The sequence below is a fragment of the Aythya fuligula genome, chromosome 9 (assembly GCF_009819795.1).
Source record: "Aythya fuligula isolate bAytFul2 chromosome 9, bAytFul2.pri, whole genome shotgun sequence".
Taxonomy (NCBI): domain Eukaryota; kingdom Metazoa; phylum Chordata; class Aves; order Anseriformes; family Anatidae; genus Aythya; species Aythya fuligula.
Window position 1 is genome coordinate 21348210 of NC_045567.1, and position 22375 is coordinate 21370584.

At 50.7% G+C, this 22375-nt stretch overlaps 1 protein-coding gene across 4 annotated transcripts in view; it reads left to right on the plus strand.

The window, feature by feature from the left end:
- Positions 1–22375, plus strand: part of PLD1 (phospholipase D1) — a 48645-nt gene that overhangs the window by 16472 nt on the left and 9798 nt on the right. For 2 of the 4 annotated variants that reach the window (XM_032192917.1, XM_032192918.1), the window contains exons 7-22: positions 1942–2000; positions 2307–2399; positions 4241–4393; positions 5065–5214; positions 5533–5616; positions 7332–7413; positions 10126–10236; positions 11458–11664; positions 12379–12595; positions 13572–13685; positions 15300–15428; positions 15687–15805; positions 15945–16058; positions 19844–19954; positions 20605–20693; positions 22260–22373. In XM_032192917.1, coding sequence (XP_032048808.1) covers positions 1942–2000; positions 2307–2399; positions 4241–4393; positions 5065–5214; positions 5533–5616; positions 7332–7413; positions 10126–10236; positions 11458–11664; positions 12379–12595; positions 13572–13685; positions 15300–15428; positions 15687–15805; positions 15945–16058; positions 19844–19954; positions 20605–20693; positions 22260–22373 — 1946 coding nt within the window. The remainder of the gene's footprint in view (positions 1–1941; positions 2001–2306; positions 2400–4240; positions 4394–5064; positions 5215–5532; positions 5617–7331; positions 7414–10125; positions 10237–11457; positions 11665–12378; positions 12596–13571; positions 13686–15299; positions 15429–15686; positions 15806–15944; positions 16059–19843; positions 19955–20604; positions 20694–22259; positions 22374–22375) is intronic. The other 2 variants (XM_032192919.1, XM_032192920.1) reach the window with 1 other exon arrangement.

A 22375-nucleotide genomic window follows, 5' to 3' on the forward strand; every position in this document is an offset into this window, starting at 1 on the left:
CTCACCCAGCGTGGCACCTAAGGGTGTCCCCCTAATGGCCATTTTAAGGTCTCATGGGCTGAAGAGCAGGTTGCTGTGCTGCCAGCCCACCTTCCTTCCCTTTTCATGGGGCAGTGCTTTTGTTTCTGCAAGTCCTTTCTCCTCCTGGCTCTTCTTCTGCTCCTGCAAGGGCTGCTCTTTCAGTGCCCCTCGGGCTGCTGCCAGCTTTCTGCTCGCCACCAGTGTTTTCAAAGGGTTTTGATGTTTGTGTGCTTTGGTTTCTGTGTGCCCAGTATGAGAGAGGTGTCCAGTTTTCTGATTTGTCTCAAGGCGAGTGCCAGCGGCTTTCTGAAGAAGTGGAAATGAGATCCAGGGGAAGGAACTGGCCCGAAACTTTGCTTAAGACCTCTTGTAAGAGGCTGTGGGATGCGCTGTGTTTCCACACGCTGCCTTTCTCCTGAGTGTCGCTGCAGAAAGGGACGAGCCCTGCACAGGTCACACCTGGTGCTTTCCCAGGACATGTGGGGAGAATGGTGACAGCGAGGTTGGTGGGGAAGCCACAGAATGACTTCTTGTAGCCACCGTCTGGAAACAGGCCTGAAGCACCAGAGGGTGAAGTGTGAATTTGGCTCTGCTGAGAAGAGATCCCTTGGTGTCCTTGAGCCACTTGGAGGAGCACAGCAGATCCTTGGTCCTTCTCCGTGCCCGTGTGGATGTGGTGGGAAGGATGGGAAGGTCCGGGGACACCAGAGGATGAGGAGAAAGAGGGATTTTCTGTCCTGCTGCTGCTTCCGTGGGGCAGCGGTGGTCGTGCAGGGAAGGGAGGCTGAGCCAGGACAGACTGGGCCTGCAGGACAGGCTTTATCCCAGATTATCTGATATTCTCTGTTAGACTTAGTGTTTTCAAACCCCTCCAGGACTTGTGGGCCCACCCCGTGTCATTCCCGGGGTGTTGGTGTCTGAGCTGCTGCATGGCACGGGTGGGCACGGCCTGGAGCTGCCCTGCAGCCACCTCCCGTCCCTCCTGGGGTCAGGGCCATGGGTCGGGTGCTGGGCTTCGCTCCCGGCAGGCCTGGTCCCCAAAAAATGCGGTTAGAGGGTTCCCATGGGCTCGCTGCCTGGCGCCTGGCCAAAGGGGAGAGCAGCTCCTGCCCTCGCCCTGCCCTGCCCTTGGATGATTTTACACAGTAATGGATTAAACAAAATCCCAGGGGTGCAGGCAGGCCCCCGCCGTGCAGATTGGAGGAGGATATCGGTAAATGTGGGGTGCCTGGGGGCGATCCACCCCCCTTAGCAGGGCCAGGGCTAACAAGGGGCAGGCCGACAGGAATGTCCTGCTCTGCCAAGAAAAGCCTGCTCGGCCGAAATCGCCTGGCGTCCTATTTTTAGAGCTGAATGTAATCGTGGTGTGCTTTCTGTCCAGCTTTGCTTATCTTTACGTTCCTCTGCAAGCTCTGCTGAGGCAGGAGGAGCCGGGAGCAGACAGGAGATCCGAATCTGGGGTTGTGCTGGTGAACCTGGTGAACGCCCCCGTGGTGCCTGGTGGTGGGACATGGGACTTGAAGGGAATAGGCCTCCCACCCCCAAGATGTGTGCATGTTCCCTTTGTGGTTTTCTGTGTGGTTTGCAGGAGGAAGGAGAGGATTCAGGCCGATAGCTAAGTTCACACAGACCCCAAACAGCATCAAACTCGATTCTTTTCATCCAGAAATACCACTGGGTCCCTAGGGCAAGTGGGATCTTGCTTGTCCTGGTTGCCTTTAATGCCTTCTCCAAAGCACATTCAAAAAACAACAAGCAAATAATTTTCTTCGTCTCCCTGAAGCTGCTTAAGTTACAGAGGGTAACTCCTGCTTGGGCTCTGCCCTGTGTTCTCTCTTGGCGATAAGGCTCTGTGATGAAGCACACTGTTTGTGGATTTTGGAGTACGAAAGATGAAGGAATCTTTTTTTCTTTCCCCAGATGGAGTTCATTGGAGTAAGTCAGCTGTCATTCATCCATGACCTGGGACCAAAGGGCATGTGAGTTGTGAGCTATTTTTTTCCAAATTACGGTTCACCAAGAGCACAGCTTTATAAATAAATAGTGTTTCACACTGATAGTTTTCCTTTCTCACTAATAACTGGGGAATATTTTACCATCTGGATATAAAAATGTATTAATGCTCAGATGGAAACGCTACAACTTTGGGAAACAGCCTTGGGAGCAGGCTGCTCTGCACAGCAGGGGCTGCAGCTCCCCAGCTGGGTCCTGGGGATTCTCTCCTGCCCTCCCGTAACCTATTGACCCCTGTGCCACCCCTCCTGACTGTGCTCCTGTCCCTGCAGGGAAGGTATGGTCATGAAGCGCTCCGGGGGCCACCGCATACCGGGCCTGAACTGCTGTGGCCAGGGAAGGATGTGCTACCGCTGGTCCAAGAGGTACTGCTGCTGCCGGGCCTGAGGGGCGCTGTGCCGCGTGCTCCTCTGGCACACGAACCCGCCTGGGGTTTTCTCCCCAAAAGACCATGAGAGAGATTCTTGCCATTTTAGAAAAGCTACAGCTTTTCCTGTGCTTTGCTTCTTGAAAACCCAAAGCGTACACACCCACCTTTTAGTGATTTGTCAGCTTCCCCACATCATCACCTACCTTTGGGTTTCAGCATTGTGGAACCACAATGGGCTGGGGTTAGCTTATCTTAAACAACGCCAAATCTTTCCCAACAAAACCTTACTGCATTCTTGTGAAGAAAAAGTCCTTTTTTTTTTTTTTTTGTAGTATTTCCAGTATTTCTTCATGCAGTTTTACAGAAGTTATCTGCAGTGATTTCACAAGGAGATAAGGATTTGACCTTCTTCCAGGTCAAATCATTAAGTTGGCTCCATTTTTCTCTCCTTTACGGGGAAAAAAAACAAACCTTTCCAGTTAACTCTTTGTTCTGTTATACAGAGATCACGATTCAGGGGAGCTGTAGCACATTAAATTTTGCCATGAATCTCGTTTCTCCTTTAGAGCCTACAAATGGGATGAGGGCAGTTTGGAGCAGGACTGTCCCTCGGCTGTACGCAGAGTAACACAAGAGGGCACCGAATCCTCTCCCGCAGCCTGTGGGGGCTGGCAGAGCAGGGGCATCAATAAATAAACAGGGGACAGTTACACTGCCAAGGCAGGGTTATTGAAGTGAAGAACTTTAGGAAAAACTTGCTTTTATGTCTGACTTCTACAAGTAATTTCCTGATTTCTCAAATAGAGAGTGCACCCTCAGATACATCCTCTACGTTTTGTTGGGTAGGAGGAGGAAAGTAGTGAAAAATACCAGGGAACACAGAAAGGGAAATGCCTGAAGCTGTGCTCAGCAGGGGTTTGGGAGTGAAGTTATGGGCCACAAGGGAATAGGGAGGGAGGGCGTTTTGGCACTGGGTGTGAGGTCGTGCTGGGACAACTCAGGGCACTGAGAGAAAAGGAAAATAATGGGGTCTGGAATTAGCCGAGGAGCTGGGACTTCTCAAAGGTAGGAGCTCTCCCACGTTCTGCAGTTGGGGCTGTTGCTGTGCCTGTTTGTGAGCGCGCACAGAACTGGGTCTCCTGGTGGAGACCTGTGTGGGACAGAGGGGGCCGGTTACCCCAGCTACGCGGCAGGAAGAGAAAAATTTAGAAATGCCACTCACCGCAAAAACATGTTTTTCCCAGAGCTGCCTTCAGGCAACGGTATTTCTGTAAAAGCTGCCGGTCATCTCCCGTCACATGCTTCTAGCGGGGGGCCTGTTGCTTGGCAATAAAAGCTGTCCAAAATGCCTCGTTCACGTATTCTGATAGGAGTGAGAGCGATCCTGGCTTCATAAGTAACACTGGAAATGTCAAATAGTTCCTGCATTGCCTTGAGGGATGTACAGCCCGAATGTGAATTTGGGAAGCAAGGAGCCCTCCTTTCACCTTGCCGGGCTCCTCGCTGGGAAGTCTACCTGTGAGTAGGGAGATTGGGTGTGTTAGCTGTGGGTTTTCAAAGGCCTCTGCACGAAGCAGTTGTGCAGTCACTAAAAATCCTTTATTGGAGCCAGACTTGTTACCTGAGTTCATAACGTGAGCACTGGGCTTTACAGCTTCCCTTAGGAGGTCAGAGCCCCGATAAGAGATGTTACCCTTCACTTACATGCCTTCCTCTCCCTGCTGAATGCTTTGTGCTCGTTTGGCCAGAAATACTTTATCCCTTCATTGGGTTTTTGTGGCTGGTGCCTGACGGCCGGCAGGAGGGACCAGACGCTCACCTCCCTCCGCCCCGCAGGTGGCTGGTGGTGAAGGATTCCTTCCTGCTCTACATGAAGCCGGACTCGGGCGCCATTGCCTTCGTGCTGCTGGTGGACAAGGAGTTCAACATCAAGATAGGCCAGAAGGAAACAGAAACCAAGTACGGCTTGCAGATCGACAATCTCTCGAGGTAAGAAGTCCAGACCTTGTTTGCTTTGCTTTTGCTGTTTTAACAAAGAGTTGGTGGCACCTCTCCTGGGGTTGGCAAGGTTTGTACCTGCTGGTCGTTTCCATGCCTTAAAGAGGGAATTGGTGCCTCAGCTTCACAGCCTGTCCCCGGGTTTTGCTCAGGCCTGAGGGCATGGTGCACGTGGAGCTGCACAGTCTGGTTTTTCAGCAATTACTTAGGGTAATTTTCTAGGTCCTCTGTTCCTTTATGCTCCAAGCAAAGACGCATTGCGTTACATCCCAGCTAGAGAATTGTACAAAAGATATGCTAGGTGGGATAAAGAGCTATTTAATGTTTTAATGGTAGCATCCAGAATAAATTCATCATGGAAAAAATACATAATTAGCCATGTCCAACTTCCCTACAGGTTAAGCTGGCGCTATTCATTTAAATCTGTTTTTTTATTATTACTATTATTGTCAGCGTGATGCTGTGATATTCCCTCGGAGCAGATAAGTGCCGATGTATTTTTTTGCAAACAAAACATGAAAGCAAAGTCTCTTGCTGCTCCTTTTAGCTTGATAAAACGTGACCAATACAGGTGTGCTTAGCAGCATGCTTGGACAGCAAGAAGCTGCCCTGTTAAATGTCTGTGGCTGCAGCACCTGCCCCATATGTCGTTGGTTTTACAGGTCGCTGATTCTGAAGTGCACCAGCTACCGGCATGCCCAGTGGTGGAGGCAGGGAATAGACGAATTCATTCGGAAGCACGGCAAGGACTTCCTCACCGAGCACCGGTTCGGGTCGTACGCGGCCGTGCAGGAGAACACGCTGGCCAAGTGGTGAGACGTGGGGGCGAGCTGCTGAGCGTATCGCGGTGCCCGCTTGTGCACTGAGTGAAACCCAAGGAAAATTGTGTGGTTGGCAGAAGTACCAAGTGGCACTTAATAATCTGCTATTGTGCTGCTCTGTTAAGCTAATAGCAGCCTGAAATTCCCCCCCGCATGTTGTCTTAATTCCTGAAATTAGGTTTGTGTTTGATTTTGGGAAGAGAACGTAAGTGGCATTAGCACAGAACCCTGTTGGTCTTCAGCTGTGAACTTTCTGTTTGATTACGGTGGAGAGGAAAATAAATCCCGGTGCTTTGCATGCTTTTACAGGTATGTGAATGCCAAGTGGTACTTCGAAGATGTCGCAAATGCCATGGAAGCTGCTAAAGAAGAGATCTTCATCACAGATTGGTGGTGCGTACTTAGATATTTGGATTTTGCCCAGCTGTCTCCCTTGGGACGCTCCCGGCAGTGCTGCAGCGCTGGGAGGCCTTACAGTATGGCAGCTAGCCGTGCAGCCAGATGGTTTGGCAGCACACCCAAACATCTCGTCGGGTTGTATTCAAAGGCCTTTTCAGGAGGGTTGGCAGCAAAAGCACATGCTTGAAATCAACAGCTTGGTTCTCTCTTTGCAAGGAAGGGCCTGAAATTTCATGGAGGCACCTCCAGGTGCAAGTGTTGTGGTGCCTGTGGCTTCACCAGGAATGCATGGCGCTGTACACCTGAGGGTCAAGAATGTCTTTCAGGGTGTAAGGGAACACGGACACTCAGATACCCCTGACGAGGGCAGTGTTCCTCTCATCTTATCCTGCAGAGGACCCTCCTTTCTGCTCCTCGCTGTTTTGGGCAGCTTTGCACCAGGGGTGAGAGCAACTGGGCTGGGTGCAGTTTTGCTCTGCTCTTAGCTGGGCGGGTAACGGAGAGGGATCTTGATAGTCCCTTCCCCGAGCTGTGCGGCTGCTGGAGGACCTGGCTCTGCCCACTTCTTCCCTAGTGATTCAGGCTGTTTATGCAGTGCTCTGGTTCCTGTTTGAGGCAGAAAAAGCGTGCTCGCACAGCCTCGGGGTAGGGCCATTTGGCCAGCACCAGTTGCTGCTGCCTTTGCCTTGCCTTTGTGGTGGGTCAGGGGATCCAGCCCGGCCCCTGGGGAGCTGCTCGGGCATCCTCCCTCGCCGTGGGCACCTCACTGTGCTCCTCCTCTAGCTGAAAGATGACCCTTTTGCCACTCATCTGCTGCCTGTGGGAAGTGGGGGATTAGTTCTGAGGTGGCAGTCATGAGAAAACCAAACACAGCGTTGGCGTTGGCTGGGCTAAACCTCCCTAACATGACCACAGATAAACCCAGTGCTCCTCTTGCTCCTGTGCAACACCGTGTAGCAAGGCAAGAGCACTGCATTTCAGACTTTTTGTCTCTTAACATTTTATTCAGCAGCAGCCAATTGTTAACGTACCGTGGAACTGCAAAACTGACCTGAAACTTGGAGGTTAAGATAAAAATGCTGTTGCCAGAGCAATGCTTTTAGGATGTAGCAACGTGCTTTAATCAAGCACAAGTTCCTGTGCTCCGCACAGAAGTGGTGAAATTTTGTTGCCTCCCTTTGCAGGAGTTAGACGGGAATGCTGAATTCTTCCTTGTAACCCTCAAAGCTATGAATCACCAAAATGTCTTGTTGCAATACCATATTGCGTTGTCTTTAGGCAGAAAGGAAAATTCAGCACAGATGTATGCTACTCAGATAGCCTAAGTTATCAGGAGGGCTGAAATCACACTATTATTTGTTTTTTATATCTAGACATCTATTTCTAATCTCACTTCTGTGTTATTTTCTTTGTGTTTTTCTTTCATAGATAGGGTGCAAGTTTCCCTGTTGGCACATCACTGCAAAATTTGGTCCCCTGGGTTACTGAATACTAAGATGAATGTGCTGGACATGTCCCCTGTCCCTGTAATGCTCCATTATTAAAAAACAAAGAGCTTGATATTGGAGAACGCATCACTCTGGGACATGAGCCTTCACATCCCCTTAGATAAACTTTCTGATTTCTTTACTTCCCAAGCTGGTCATCTAGGCCAGGCCTTTGTTTGCAGACTACACACGCTGAGTTTTTCCACCCCTGTATTTTCTTAGGCTGAGCCCGGAGATCTTCATGAAGCGGCCCGTTGTTGAAGGGAATCACTGGCGGCTGGACTGCATCCTCAAGCGCAAAGCAGTAAGTGAGCTCCAGCCCCATTTCAGCCCCTGTACCCCCCTGGGGGAAGGTCCTGCTGGGACTGGGGCGTTTGCACCATTTGTTTGGGTTCGGAAGAGCTCGGAGGCAGGAGGGTAGATCCTCTGATTGCTCCTTCCTGCCCTCAAGCTCGTGTTGCTTCAGCTTTGCGTTGCGGCTGCCCCAGCTCCTGGCAGGGTTGGAGCTGTTGGTGCTCGGTGTTTTCCTTGTGGCACACGGAACTCGGAGGTACGGGGAGGTCTCAGGACTTCCTGGTGGTTCTTGGTAGGTGGTTTGCACCTTGCAGAGCTGTGCAGGTCCTGTGTGTCAACACAGGGTATTTACTGAGTGTGCTGCTGCTCTCCGAGCTGAAGCTGGGAGATCCCAGCAGCCTTCCAAGAACAGGAGGGTGTCATTAGCCAAAGTCGCCCAGTAACGTCCAGAAGCTCGTGCTAGCTCCCTGCAGCCTTCTCGTCTGGTTTCCTTACTTGATACGCTGCATAGGTCCTTGCTACACCTAAACACTGAAGCACAGACATCATCACTGTTCTCCCACCGCTCCTCGCTGTAGTAAAGCACTGCTTCCTTACACTGGCTGCCATATAACCAGTGTCTCTCCTGCTTTTCTTTGTTCCTACCCACCCCTTTTGATACTCTCCTCGCTCTTGTGGCTGCTACAAGGAGGAGGATTGGCTGTGCCTGCCCTACCTGCCCCTTCTCATGTGGCAGCTCTGGCCCTGAGGGTCTTGGTGCATTGCTCTGGAGAGGGGATGTCAGGAAAGGGCTTCAGCAAAGCACATGGCTTGATTAGGATGAACGCTGTTTTGCAAAGAAGTGTACAGACACAAATGGCATCACGCTCCCCAGAGCTGGACGGTGGTGTTGAGCTTCTAAGGGAGGAGGTGATAAAAATGACTCAGAGCCTGCTATTTGCACTGCTATTATCCTACTTAATGCATGCTTGTGTACAGTAAGCAAAGGCTTGTATAAACTGGAATTCTTGATAAGACAAATAATTCTTTTTTTGTTGCTCTGCTGTTATTTGTCCTCTGCTGTTCTTCCTGGGTAGATCAGTTCAGACCTGCTGCTGACCTGGTGTCTTTCCTGGCACTCCCTCTAAGGGTTGCTGTGCAAAGCTCTGTGTGCTCACACCCCTTTTTTATGGAGCACTTGGAGACACGGGGAGAAAAATAAAACCAGGTTTAACTGTGGTTGCTTACTTCTTTATTTTTTTAACTCCCATTTTCATCTCTTATTTGTTGTTGGCTGTGCTCTGCTTTCAAAGAGCACATCTGGATGGAGACTGCAAAGAACACGTTTTATGGAGCCGAATGAGCCAGGCAGAAAAGATCAGTGTGAGGTGTCTGTGAGCACTTCTGCTGCTCACCCAGCCCGTGGTCAGACTGCTGCTGGAGCTGGTAGTTTGCCCCACAAGAGCAATGAGTCAGAAAGGGAGGCAGAGCCAGGAAGATTCTTGAACGTTGCTGTGTAAAAGGGCAGGAGTCCAGGTGGACGTGCTCAAATAGTCCTTGACTCCCTCCCCTCCCCACCCAGTCATCCTTCCAGGCCTCACCCACCCCCTGTTCCTAGAAAAACAGAGGGGTTTGTGCCTGACATGAGCTGATTTGGAAGTAGACTTATTTTTTGGCAAATGAAACGTGGCCACGGGGCATGCTCGCTGGAAGAATTTGGCTTTGTTCGTCGTGTCAGCGTGGCTTTTCCTGTGGCTATAAATACCTTGTAAGAGTCAGGAGTGTCTCAAGCTTAGCTCCTGGAAATGCTTACCTGCTCCTTTTGATTCAGCAGGGCGGTCGGCAGGCTGCTGTCTAGGCAGGGATGGGGCTGTCTGTCTTTTATGCATATGTGGTGCTCCCTGGGACAGCAGAATATCAGCCGCACTTTGGAGACTGCCCAAGCTCTCAGGAGCAGCTTTGTGGGAATAGGAACTTAAAAGGCTGTGGAAAGGTTTGACCCTTAGTTCAAACTGGCAAACTCCAAGGTTTGAAGCTCTCCTGCTTTATCGCAGGTGAAGTTGTCCCAGCGTGTGACCACCATCTGCCGAGGGCTGGGAAGTACTTGGCAGCTCTGCCCGTGCTTCAGCATAGCTGCGTCCTTAGAAACCCTCACGCGGATCCCATCAGAGTCACAAAAAGCACCAGCCTTTGAGTCCTGCTCGCTGTATTCCAGGAACTTGCTCAGCCCTGCCAGCAGAAAGAGCTCAATCACTGGCATCCCCTCGGCTGTATCTCCTTTGGGAGAGCCATGCCCGTGGGATGCCCTGCTGCTGGCGCCCCGCGCGTGCTGCTAACTGCGGGCAAACCTCAGGGCAGCACGAAGCAGCGGAAAATTGGAGGTCAGTGGGTACCTGCAATACGTGGCGTGAATCACGTTTGCCAAATTTTGCCTCAAAGGGCGGTTAAAAGTAGCTGCTGTAAGCAAAAGCGATTGGGAGGCTTTGGCGTGGCTCAGCCCTGCACATGAGTCAGTGCTGAGCCCTCCTCTGGAGGCTGAGCAGCTTTCCTGAGCGCTGCAGGCCCCTGCCTGCCTTGGGCTCTCGGGGTGGATCTGCAGGAATGCAAGCAGCAGTGAGTGACCTCGGCCTGCCTTGCTGCCTGCAGGAGCAGCGTGCCTACTACCTCTGCCTTTCCTCACCCGGGAAATGGGCTGTGCCGCTGAAATATCTGCATGCCCTTGTTTCTTCTTTATTTCCGACAGCAACAGGGAGTGAAGATTTTTGTCATGCTGTACAAGGAGGTGGAGCTTGCCCTGGGGATCAACAGCGAGTACAGCAAGCGGACGCTCATGCATCTCCACCCAAACATCAAGGTAACTGCATGCCCGGCGCTGTGCGCGGGACATCAGCGTCCGACCGCGCTTCGCAGCTAGTTTGGGTGTGAATTGGACGAGCAGAGGTTCCCACTGTTACAGGCTGTCAAGACATACCCGTACCATGATTACCACGTCTGAGCATGGCAACTTCGTTTCTTTGGGTTATAATTGAACATAAAACTGCTTAGTTTACAAGTGCCAAGGCAGCTGTTCATGTAATTCGTGAGAAACTGATTTCATAGGACGGGTTTATGGGGTTACATCAAATGGAAAATGATGATGTGAGAATGTTGCCTCATCAGCACTCCTGTTTGTGCATAGATGACGAGAGTCAACACGGGGTGTTTACACTGCTGTCATAAATGCCCATCATTGCCCTGCTATGTGCTGTCACACTGCTGCTCTGCCACCGAGCAGAAAACAAACTGGCACATGAGCCAGCAGCTAAGGCTGGGTCCCGTGCCTTTAAATTAGAGACATATACGTTGTAATAAGATATATTACGCACAAGGGTGATGAACAAACTGCTAAAATAATCGATTGATTATCACTTGGTCGGTTGTCACAGCAAAGCTTTAACTCGCCATCATCTTCACAGCCAAACAGGAAAGTGTTGCAGGGAGGGCAGTGCTGGCTGCCCGGAGCAGGCAGGTGAACCACGCAGCGCCTTCCGCAGGATGTCAGTCTGATGGTTCTCTGCTGGCATTAAAAATAAAGCTATGTACGGCGTGCTTAGATAGAGAAGTGGCTTTGTCATAAACAAATGTCAAAAGAATGTCATAAACAAATGTCAAACAATTTGCTGATTTAAAAAAAAAAAAAAAAAAACAACTTCTCATTTCTCTTGTGTAGCAGCAACAACCAAAGAAGTGAGTCAGATCACCAATATGTTGTTTTCTTTCCTATCAGGTTCTGTATTTGGAAGCTCAGCTCTTACGGCTGTGCCAAGAGCATTCTGTTACTTGTAGAAACACATTTCTTGACAACGATGCTTTTACGAATGCAGCGATGCTGCTGTAAATGTGACCTATCCCAACAGCACTAAGCGTTGCTGTGGGGGAATACCCCATTTAGGATTCCCAGCAGCCTGTGTGGATGCTCCTCTCAAATGTCCAGTGCTCTCCTGCTGCCCTGAGCAGCCAAACACGCGGGGCAGCGCTCTGGCAGGAGGTGCAGCTGGGCAGTGATGCTGAGCATGGGTGCTGCTCTTGTCCACAGGTGATGAGACACCCGGACCACGTGTCCTCCTCCGTGTACCTCTGGGCCCACCACGAGAAGCTCGTCATCGTCGACCAGTCGGTGGCGTTCGTGGGTGGCATCGACCTGGCGTACGGCCGCTGGGACGACGACGAGCACCGCCTGACCGACGTGGGCAGCGTCAAGAGGATGGGGGCGGTGAAGTCGGTGTCGACGGCCAACCTGGCAGTAAGTGAGCTGCCTCCAGCCCGAGGCTGTGCTGACACCTGCCTGACAAAGGGCTGCTGGTGGGGATGAGCACGCTGCGTCCGCTTCAAAGCACAGGGCTGGGTTGGGGAGGATGAAGGAGGAGTAGCCGTGGGAAGAAGGGAGTGTCTGAGCACCGAATGACTCCCCGGGGTAGGTCCTGCCTGGCCCCTGCTAGGGCATGGAGATAGGAAATGCAGCTAGGGCTGGGTTTCCTGTGGAGCTTGGAGCAGCACTCACAATTTGGAGGCTGTGCTCTTAGTAAAGCCTCGCTAAAAATGTACTGTAGGCACTCAGAGTGCTCTGAACTTTGGGACGCTGGGGCCCTCAGCATTTGCCTCACTTGTTGAGCTTTTCTGCTGACCTGGGTATTTATGTAACCAAATCTCTCCTTAAAAAAACATAAATAAATAAAGAGGTCTCAGTGTGTGAGAATTACAAAGGGAGTAGTAACCTGAGTAAGTTTATGGGTAATTGATTGAGGAATACACTGCCAGTATCACTGGGTTTTCCTGCTCGGTGGCTCCTTGTACAGACCCTCTCCTCCAAAGGCATTCATAGCTCCCACCACAGCAGATTTTGCCACAGAGCAAAATTTGGCTGATGGCTGTTTCTGAGCATTTCTATGAATGATGACCTGCAATAAAAGGGAATGTGCTTGTGCATCACCTGCAGCAACGTCCTGTGTCTTTTAAGTCCACAGCGGAGTCGTCTGAACACATCGCCCTGCAGTCCCAAGCCCCGTCCCCAGAAAGCCGTTTGTTCCCGAGGAATGCTGATGATGTCCCAGACTCGTCAAGAATGAAAGGGATAGGAAAATCCAAGAAGTTCTCAAGGTTCAGTATTTACAAGCATCTCCACAAGCATGGCATGCACCACGCTGATAGCGTCAGCAGCATAGACAGTGAATCAAGTAAGTGCTGTTTTTCATCTCAGCTTTACCCAAACGACATATATAAAGTGTGTGCGGAGGTGGGTGGGTGGGCGTACGTGCAGACTCACATAATTTCTAGGGTAATATGTGCTTTGTTAAGAAGAAAAGCTGGTGAATTCTTTAGCTATCAGAATAATAACTGTGTTTAGTCAATATGTAAATTCGTGTCACTGCAAAATATACAAAAAAAGTTTTAGGTGGATTTGCATCTAGCAGTTGTCATGAGCTGCCAGGTGACGGGATGCGGTGTGCGTGATACCTAACGTTTGTAATGCTGGAAGATTTTTGTCCCTGCAAGGGAGAATTGAGTCTTTTGTTTTCCAGTTTGTATTTATTTTGGAAAACTGAAGCATTTTCTGAGTATGATTATCCCCTCTCATTGGCTAGGGTTACTTAGGTTTAAATCATTCACTTAAATTATTCCCAATTTACCCACTTGATAGAGATGAGAGACTATTCAACCATTGAATGTTTGAATGCAGCTTTTAATTCCCCACATAAAAAGTGGATGTCATTTCAAAGCTAAAATGAGAAGGGTCAGAGTGACGTTCATTCCCTCATGGAGTTCTTCCTGAAATCTGTTGCTGGAAGTCCTTCACTCTTGAAGCTTTAAATGCTCCAGGTGGGAACTCGTCTGATTTTTTGTCACTCCCAGCAGTGCTTTCTCCTTCCCCTGGCTGGAGGAGGCTTTGCTGGAGCCCAGTTTGGGTTGGTCACAGGGTTGTTTGGTTGCTCAGGATGTATACCGAGGTAGCAAAGTCACTGCTGTGTGTTCGGTTTAAAACCAGCTGGGTCTTGAACTTGGTTCTTTGCATGTTGTCACTTGTACTTTCAGCAAACTGACAGCTCATTTGGACTTCTGTCATGCAAGGTGTCATAAGGCAGGAGCAGGACGCGGTGTAGCAGAAGTGGATGTGCATTTTTGCCATAAATAGAGCATCTTGACTTTCTGCAGGTTACTGTAACCCCCCTAGGAGTCAACCGAATTTAATCCAGAGTTTAAAGCCCCACCTGAGAATGTTCCATCACCACACTGAGTCCAAACAGGGGCTCACTGAGCCTCAGGAGGGTAAGTGGAGGAAGGCAGAGGTGCAGCCCCCTTCAGGCTTTAGCTGCTGATGTTTCTGCATTGTAGCTACGGTGAGAGTTAGGTTGGGTGCCAGGAGCAGGCTGTGCTGCTTGATGTTCTCGTCCTCATCACCCCTCCAAGGATATCCTCACAGAAATGTCTTCTCCAGGTGCTTAAAAACCTGCAGCATAATACAAAAAAAAAATAATTTAAAATAAATATTTTTAAAGGTTGCAATAATATCAGAGAACAGCTGAGAAATTAGCTCTGATTCTGGAATATGATTTTTTCAGCAGCTCTCTTCCCATAAAGGAAGGGGCTTGTTACTGGAATTGGGAACTTCTGCACTGGATATTTCCAAGTGAGCCTAATGCAGGAGGGCAAACCCAGAGAGAGGAAGCAGCAAGGTGGCAGCTGCCAGACCTGTGCTTGGATGAAGAAGACTTGAGCCCCTGTTCTGGCTCTTACTGAAGCCGGTGAAAGCATCCTTGGTTGAGAAAGGAGTTGTGTAGTCAGGAACACTGAGCTGTTCTGATCTCTGGTCTCTGGACTGATGACAAAAGGTGCTGTTAAAGGGCTTTCCAAATGCAGTACCCCATCCAGACACTGTTGAGTTTCAGTACAGAATGAGGAGCAGCTCTTCAACGTTTTCCTCTTAATATCTCCCTGTAAGGCCTGAGCTGCCAATTATCAAATGGTTATCACAAGGCAGCGGCACGTAGCAAGGAACAGATGCCTTTGCTTCCCCTGGAAGCGGAGTGCAGTCCCCACTGCGGTCACCTCATGCTCATTCACGAGTCGAAGAGCAGTCAGTGAAGCTCAGGACGTGAAGCACACCTTGCCTCGGCAGCATGCCCCATCCATCCCATCGGAGCGCGCAGGGGCAGCGATTCCCCAGCTCCACCTGGACTCTCACTGCACTCGTGCTTCCCGCAGTGGCCGTGGTGCTTGCCTGCTGCATGGCCTTCCTGGCATGGCTCCGCTCGGCTCGCCAGCAGTTGTGACAGCGCTGGCAGGGCTCGCTTTGTGCACCCCAGGCTTGCTGCATGCCGAAAGGGGTTTGCTGTGGTTACTGGTGATGGGGGTGGGTGGGGAGAAGACTTCTGCGATGGGCATGGTACTGTGGAATTGTGGCAGCAGTGTCTGATGCATTAGGTGATGGCTACACCCCACTGTGGAGTCAAACTCATAAACCATCTAGCAGAAAAGTTGGAGTTAACGTTGTAAAACAGATTAGGTAGATGATACACATGACATTATTGTACACAGGGCCACTAAGGTCAGTCACAGCTGTGCGTGGACTCCCCCATGGTAACATTTAGGTGGAAAGACAAATAATTACGGGGTAATTTTTAGGTCCAGTGTAGAGAGAATTCAGCATTTTGGTTCCATAGCAAACTCAGATATATACAGCCTATCCTGATCGTATAACAAATATTTAAACGGAAGAAGAAACACTAAAATGCATCTCTAAAAGCAACAGAAAGACTAGGGAGAAAATGGCCTCAGCTGACCGGGTCCCACCGGTGCTTTGCTGTGGGTCTGTCACCAGTGCTGGGCGAGGGACAGCCATGACTTTGGAGCGTGTGTTTCTGTTTTGTTTGCCCGTGGCAGATAAAGGATCCATCCGCAGCTTGAAGACGGGCGTTGGCGAGCTGCTCGGGGAGACCAGGTTCTGGCACGGCAAAGACTACTGCAACTTCGTCTTTAAAGACTGGGTTCAGCTTGACAAACCTTTTGCTGGTAAGTGCCTCTGGAAGTGATGAGACCGTTTGGGTTTGGCTGCTGGGAAGCAGCAGCAAAGCTCCCATGGAAGGGGCCAGCTCTGCTCTTACGGTCCCTGGACGTGCCTGTGGGTGACTGCATGGTGAATCCAGATCAATCTGCACAGCCCCTGGTGCCCCGTCCCAGAGGGCTTGAGTTTGAGGAAGGAGATGCTGCAGTTTTCCCTGTTCATGCCCTTTGTCTGAAGAGATCCCGATGTGTTTTCCTGTCCCGCAGACTTCATTGACAGATACACCACCCCCAGGATGCCCTGGCACGACATCTCCTCCGTGGTGCACGGCAAAGCGGCGCGCGACGTGGCCCGGCACTTCATCCAGCGCTGGAACTTCACCAAGGTGGGGAGGGGGCATCGCTGCTGGCAGCACGGCACGTGCCTTGTCCACCTCCACAGGCATGCTTGCTTTGTCTTGTGCGTTACTCTGCTGTGCTTCGATCTCTTCAAGGAGTTTTTCTTTTCTTTTTCACCCCCGGCAGATCATGAAGCCCAAATACCGATCCCTGTCCTACCCGTTCCTGTTGCCAAAGACTCAGCAAACTGCCAACGAGTTGAAGTACCAGGTGCCTGAGGCTGTTCATGCCACGGTCCAGGTGGGTGCTGATGGTCTCCTGCTCATCTTCCCCTAGGAGAGCTCTATCCGTCTTTCCAGAAGGAGGTGTCACCACTTAAAATTATAAAACGAACTTAAAATTATAAAATGAAAAACTCCTGCTTAATTTAGCTCGCAGCATAGGTGGTCACGTCCTCAGTTATGATAAAATAACGCGACTCTTTAAAAAGAGAGGCGTTAATTCATGCCTCTGTCTTTGGGGATAAGAGGGCCAAACAGCATGTGGTACTCAAGTTTTGGAAGCACCATGACTTTTAGAGCTGTGTAGTTTTCTGGTTTGTTTTCTGCAGCTCTTCTTCTAATGGCCACATTTGGTTTTGTGTTCTGGGTGGGTTGGTGGGTCAGGGCTGGACACTGAGTGTTTGTCCCAGATTTTCTCAGATATATCTGCCAGGCCCCCAATGCCTTGTCCTGGTGGCTGGTGGTCAGTTAAAGCCCAGGATTAAGAGGAGTCTCATGGCCGTTGCTTTCTGTGTTGAACTTCATCTGCATTCTGTTATGTAGCCCCTAAGTCCTGTGGGTCCTCTGCACACTCAGTCCAGTCTCGTTTCTGACAGTTCCTTACAGTCAGGAGCAAAGAGCTATATTTAAGAGCTATTAGCTGTGTTTTGGTGCAAATATTGAATACAAGCGTTAACCAACAGAAACTCGTTGAGGGACAGAAAGCCAAAACAGTTATGCTGAAGCAGCAAGGCAGTGGGGTGCCTCTGCATGAAATAAAATGGCTCAGACCAAAACCAGGAAAAACACATGCCTCTGCTGTTCGTAAGGAGTGGTCCACCCAGATGACAGCAGCGCTTGGGGAAGCTTGGTGGAACAAGACGCATTTTTCCGAGGCTGTGGGCTGCCAGGGCATTGTCTGTGCCTCGCCACGTGGTGTGAGGGGTGGCCAGCACGGGAGTGTGTCAGCCTTGTCTCATGCAAACGGGTTTGAGCATTTTACATCAAACGCCAAAGCAATGTTTGCAGCTTGTTGGGAAATGGTCTCGCTCCGGGCATCATCATGTGGCTGCAGTACCTCCCCGGCTGTGTCCGTGACACCAGCTTCTTTGGGAACTTGGCTCTCATGGAAGCAAGGGGGCTCATTTCCCCAGAGAACACACTTGAACCTCAAGATAAGCCTCAACATTTAAACGATGGGCCCCAAAGTTGGACCCTACTGATTGCAAAGCAGTTCCCAGAGGAGAACCCACCCTGAGCACAGCCCCAGGTCTGCCTTTCCTTGGGCCCCGTGCTGCAGGGCTGCTGGCTGAGTGCATCAGCCCGTGGTGGAGGAGGAGGAGACGTGCATCGAGCCCCCGGTGCTGACATGGGGACTGCTGCCTGCCCTGGGTGCTGCCTGGCACTGCACATCCTCGCCGCGAAGTTTTGGGGCACGGCGAGTGACTGGCAGTTCCAGGAAATTACGGGCTGCTCTCGGTGATGCTGCAAATAGAGAAAAGAGAGCGGGTTTGTCTTGTGAATTATTAATTTGAAACTACCTTGCTCATTTCTAATTTATGCCCCGTTGCAGCTTTTAGAGGCCCCTCAGGGTCCTGATATCGAATCCTTTGTTCAGACGCCAGCCAAGCCCACGTTCTCTCTGCCTTGGTGCTGGGTAGGGGCTGTACAGGCAAGTGTCAGACCAGAAGTTACTGCCCGCAGTGTCCCTGGGTGTGGGGCGCCTGTGGAATATCTGGCTGAGGGTTTTCTTGTTTCTGAGCCTGTCTGCAAATCTGTCTTCAATTGTGGGCAGATCAGAGGCAGAGGGAACACAAAGGATCTGTGGGGATTGCACTGGTACTGCTGGGCTGCGCCACCGACCTGTCATCGACAGGCTCTGACCTCCTTGTGCCATCTGGCTTTGCTCTCCTTTGCAGAGAGGAGCAGGAAAGTGCATTTTAGGGAGGGTTTTCAGAAGGCAGGGCGAGCAGGATCAGTGCTGGCAGGGCTCCCGTGTGGGCAGAGGAGCTGAGCACCTCATCCCCTCGTGTCTGAACTTTGGGGCTTTGCTCACAATAGCGCCGTGATTGCACACGGGTTTTGCAAGACTCAAGAAGCCAGCTGCCAAAGGCAGTGCCGGTTTGTTCCCTTCTCAATTTCCATTCCAGCCCTTGCAGTTATCAGCCAAAGATAGCGCTGCAAAGACGTGGCGTGGTGAGGCAATATCCAGCTCGTGATGTAAATGCAGTGAGGATTTAGTGCCCTGTCCGTGACCAAAGCCCACCACACCTCTTTGAAGTCTTGCATTGTCCAGGATTTATGCATTAGCCCAGAGCAAGCTGAAAATTTATTGCTCTTGTGTCAGTTAGAGGAGCTGGAGATGACAAATCCAGCACAGCACTAGGCACTGCTGTGCGAGACGTCAGTGAGAGGAGAGGGAGGAGAATGGAGCTCTCGGTGGCAGGGCTGTGAGCAGCTCACGATGCTTTCTCCTGAGCAAAGCAGTGCAGGTTTAAAGTGTTCATTTAAAGCTCTCCCTTAGGAAAGGATGGGTCTCCAGGAATGAGAGATGCACTGACTCTGCCGTGCCCAGCCTTCCCCGCTGGGTCACTGCCCCAGCTGTTAGGGAAATGAATTACCTTCAGCTGGGCTCCAGCCTGCAGCACACCTGTGGTGGTGGAGGGAGACCACAAAGTAACAGCAGGGCTCCAGGCAAAGGTGTCAAACAGAGCAAACCCAAAGCTGGAGCTGGATGTGGGGAACGAAGAGAAATCCACTGGAGGGATTCCCAGGAAAAAATGAGGCTGAGCCCCAGAAAAGGACATTTTTTTCACATACTGACACACATTTCACAGGTCCGCACCGTTCGGATCTTGTCCGGCGTATGACTGAGCTGCTGGGCTGCCCTAATGGCTGTTCCACGGTATTTTAAGGCTATTGTTCCCCTGCTTTTATCTTGACAACATTTAAAGACTGAGGCTAATCAAGACTAATTATTTTCCCTGAACACTACCAACATGTAATTAAAAACTACGCTTTCATCTTGGAGACCGTGGCTCAGGGCATGCCCTCGCTGCTGCTGGTCGGGCTGAGCAGGAGGCAGCTGTGGGGCAGGGGCTGAACGTGGCTGAGGGCACGAGCAAACGAGCCGGCACACGTTGGGTTGGCGCTATTGCAGGAGGAGAGCGTGCCCTGGGACCTTGCAGCATCCGCTTTCGAAGTGGATTTCCAGCACGAATAAATAAATGAGTTTGGGCAGCTGGACAATGAGTGGTCAGAGTCGTATCGTCGCCAAGTGTTGCAAGAATTTGGTAGGAGAAATAAATGGCCTCAGGTGCACACAACAACGATGTGGTCGGCATGATCAGGCTGGCTGAATAATTGTGTGCAGTATTATTAGGAATTATTATGGTAGGAAAAGGCATTGACCCGGCTGGAGACCTCAGCTTTAAAACCAGCTGAAGAAGAGAGGTCACCGAGTGGATGTGCACCCCTAAACCTGGAAATTCAGATGGTTTTAAAAAGAGCTTATTGTAAGACCTTAAGCAGGAGCAGGTCTTCTGGGCTAGTTCTAATTCGTGCAGAGCTGCTTTGTTGGGAGAGGGGAGTAAAGCAGCAACATGACAGGGCACCTCTGTTTCTATCAAAACATCATTAAGCATTAATTCTATTTTTAAGCTTCCTTTTCACATATTACAAATGCAGTAAGAATGGTCAATGTCGCACATTTTGCTTTATTTAGTGAGATCCTGAGAGGCAGCAGTGCCTGTGAAGTAATTCAGTTGCAATGCTGCTCTGTCCTGGCTGGGGCTGAGGCGAAGGTGTTGGTCTCTTGCTTTGCAGGTGATCCGCTCTGCTGCTGACTGGTCGGCTGGCATTAAATACCACGAGGAGTCCATCCACAACGCTTACATCAGCGTGATCGAGAACAGCAAGCACTACATCTACATAGAGGTGAGTGGAAAGGGGGGAAAGCAGCAGCAGCCTGACGCTCTGAGCAGGGCTTGCAGGCACCAGGAGAGTGGTACTTCTTTTGAGGGTTGGTCTTCTCTGAATTGTGAGCCCTGTGGATAGTAATACAGAATGTGCTCTGAATTTTGGGGAGTGTTTCCACCAACTTCAGACAAAGCTGATGCATATGTACCCTGGCAGCACACCTCTCCTTTACAAACCTCTTCGCAAAGCTGCCAGCAACTTCTGTGGCCTGTGCAGCAGTCATCCTGCCTCATCCATGGCCCCTGTGCATGCCCAAGCCCCCACGCATGGGGCTGCTCCTGCATCCCTGCAGCTGCAGGAGCCTCCTGTGCTAGAGAGACTCTCAGCCTTGGCTGACCAGAGACACTGATTGTCCTCTTTTCTTATTTTTTTTTTATTATGCTGTTGTTAGGTTGCTCTTTATATGAACTCTCTGAACAGAGTGATCAATAAGGACCAATTCATTCCCCAAGCAAGCACAGACACACACATCATCTAATTAAAAAAAATATCATCTGTTCAGACAACACACGGCTATCTTTGCTTGCTCTTTGTCTGAAAGTATGCAAATATTTATTTTGTGCATCTCTGGCATTATCTGAGAGTAGTTTTGCTTGCTTTTCCTGCAGAACCAGTTCTTTATTAGCTGTGCTGATGACAAAGTTGTCTGGAACAAGGTTGGCGATGCGATTGCTCAGAGGATTCTTAAAGCACACAGGTAACCTCTTCTTAACAACACAGTGGAAGCCTGCCGGATGCATTTCTGCAGTGTGGTTCAAAATAACATCGTAATGGACACCACACTACGATCGTTTTTCCAACACACAACCCGTGTGGGCAGACATCGACTTGCTTTTGCAGCAGAGAGATTCTTCGGTGGTTTCTGTGCTACCGTGCTACCAGGAAGCTTTTGGGTTTTGCCTTACCCTGATGCACATACATGTGTTTTGAGCGATGTAACTTGTTTGAAAAGCAAGGCCTTCGTGCTCTGCAAAGGTCACACCTTGCTGCAGAGCAAACCGGCCGTGGATTGCATGGTAGGGCAAGTTAGTGGGTGAGGAGGTTGAACGGGGACGTGTGGGATGTGCCACTTCTTTAAGTTATCTGTAGAGAGGATTGCTTTTAAACTGGGGAAGCAAACACATGTCGAGGGTTTTACTGCAGGGTTCAGCTGTTGTTGGAACCTTATTTTTTGGTAAGTGCTGGAGGATATTTACAACCTGCAGCCACTGCAAGGGGACTGCAGCTTGTTCCTGGATGGACCAAACCCAGCCGCGTGTTAGGCACTCCTGGTGCATGAGAATGCCTAACCCCGTGCTGAAGTGAATACCACAGATAGCAGCTTGTCTTCGCTTTGATCCTGGGCAGCCTTGCTTAAGGTTGCTCCTCTGGAGCCTGTCTTTAAGATATGTTTATGTTGTAGTCTAAAACTGTGTCCTGGTCTTGCTGGGCTGATGCACAAAAAGCTCCCTAAACTCCTTTCTTTTACCTCTCACGTGCTGCTGTGCCGTGCAATGAGCATTTTTTCCATGTGGTAGCTGTGCAGGGCTCTGTGGGGCCTGCTTTCTCGGAGCTGCTCTCTGGAGTCTCAGAGGTTGCACTCTTTGGTGCTTGTGCTTGGAAAGTCCCACCTGGGTAAAAGATGTTTAATGCTGCAGTAAGATTTTTTTAGTCAAGCTTATACTTTTCTTCCTCTTCTAGACTAAATATTTTGTAATGATGCAATTAATAACGTTCTTTTCTGGGCTTCCTCTTTTTTTTTTAATGGGTGGATCTTTAATTTCTCTAACAAACCCCGGGCTTAGACAGACTTTGTGGGGAAGGCTGCAGACAGCCACGGTCCCACAGCCGTTTGTGTGGGGAAAGCTGCCTCGCCCGGGCCCAGGAGCACCGCCGAACGAAGCCCTGCTTGCGGGACACCCAGCTGCGGGGAAGTGCTGGGGAAATGCAATAAAATTCCCCTCGTGTTGTCGGGCCGGAGGCCTGGAGGCTGCGTGAGCGCCTGGCGGGCCCTGCTCGCCACCTGGCGGCCTCCACGGGGCCTCTGTGGGTGCAGCCCCGCTGCCAGCACCCAGCGGCACCCCCCTGGTGTTCCTGACACCTGACGGTGTTTCTGGCACCGAAACACCAGCATGGAGCGGGCACTTTGGGTCGGGTGTTGGCTTCCTGCTCCCTTACAGCTTCTCCAGTGGCCTCGGACAGAAACCAAGCCAGTCAACACAGAGAAAGTGGGACCGAGCAGTACCAGTTGTCAGCTAATATTTTCCCCAACCTGTCCCTTCAGGGAAAACAAGCGCTTCCGAGTGTACGTGGTCATCCCGCTGCTGCCTGGCTTTGAAGGCGACATCTCGACGGGAGGGGGCAACGCGCTGCAGGCCATCATGCACTTCAACTACAGGT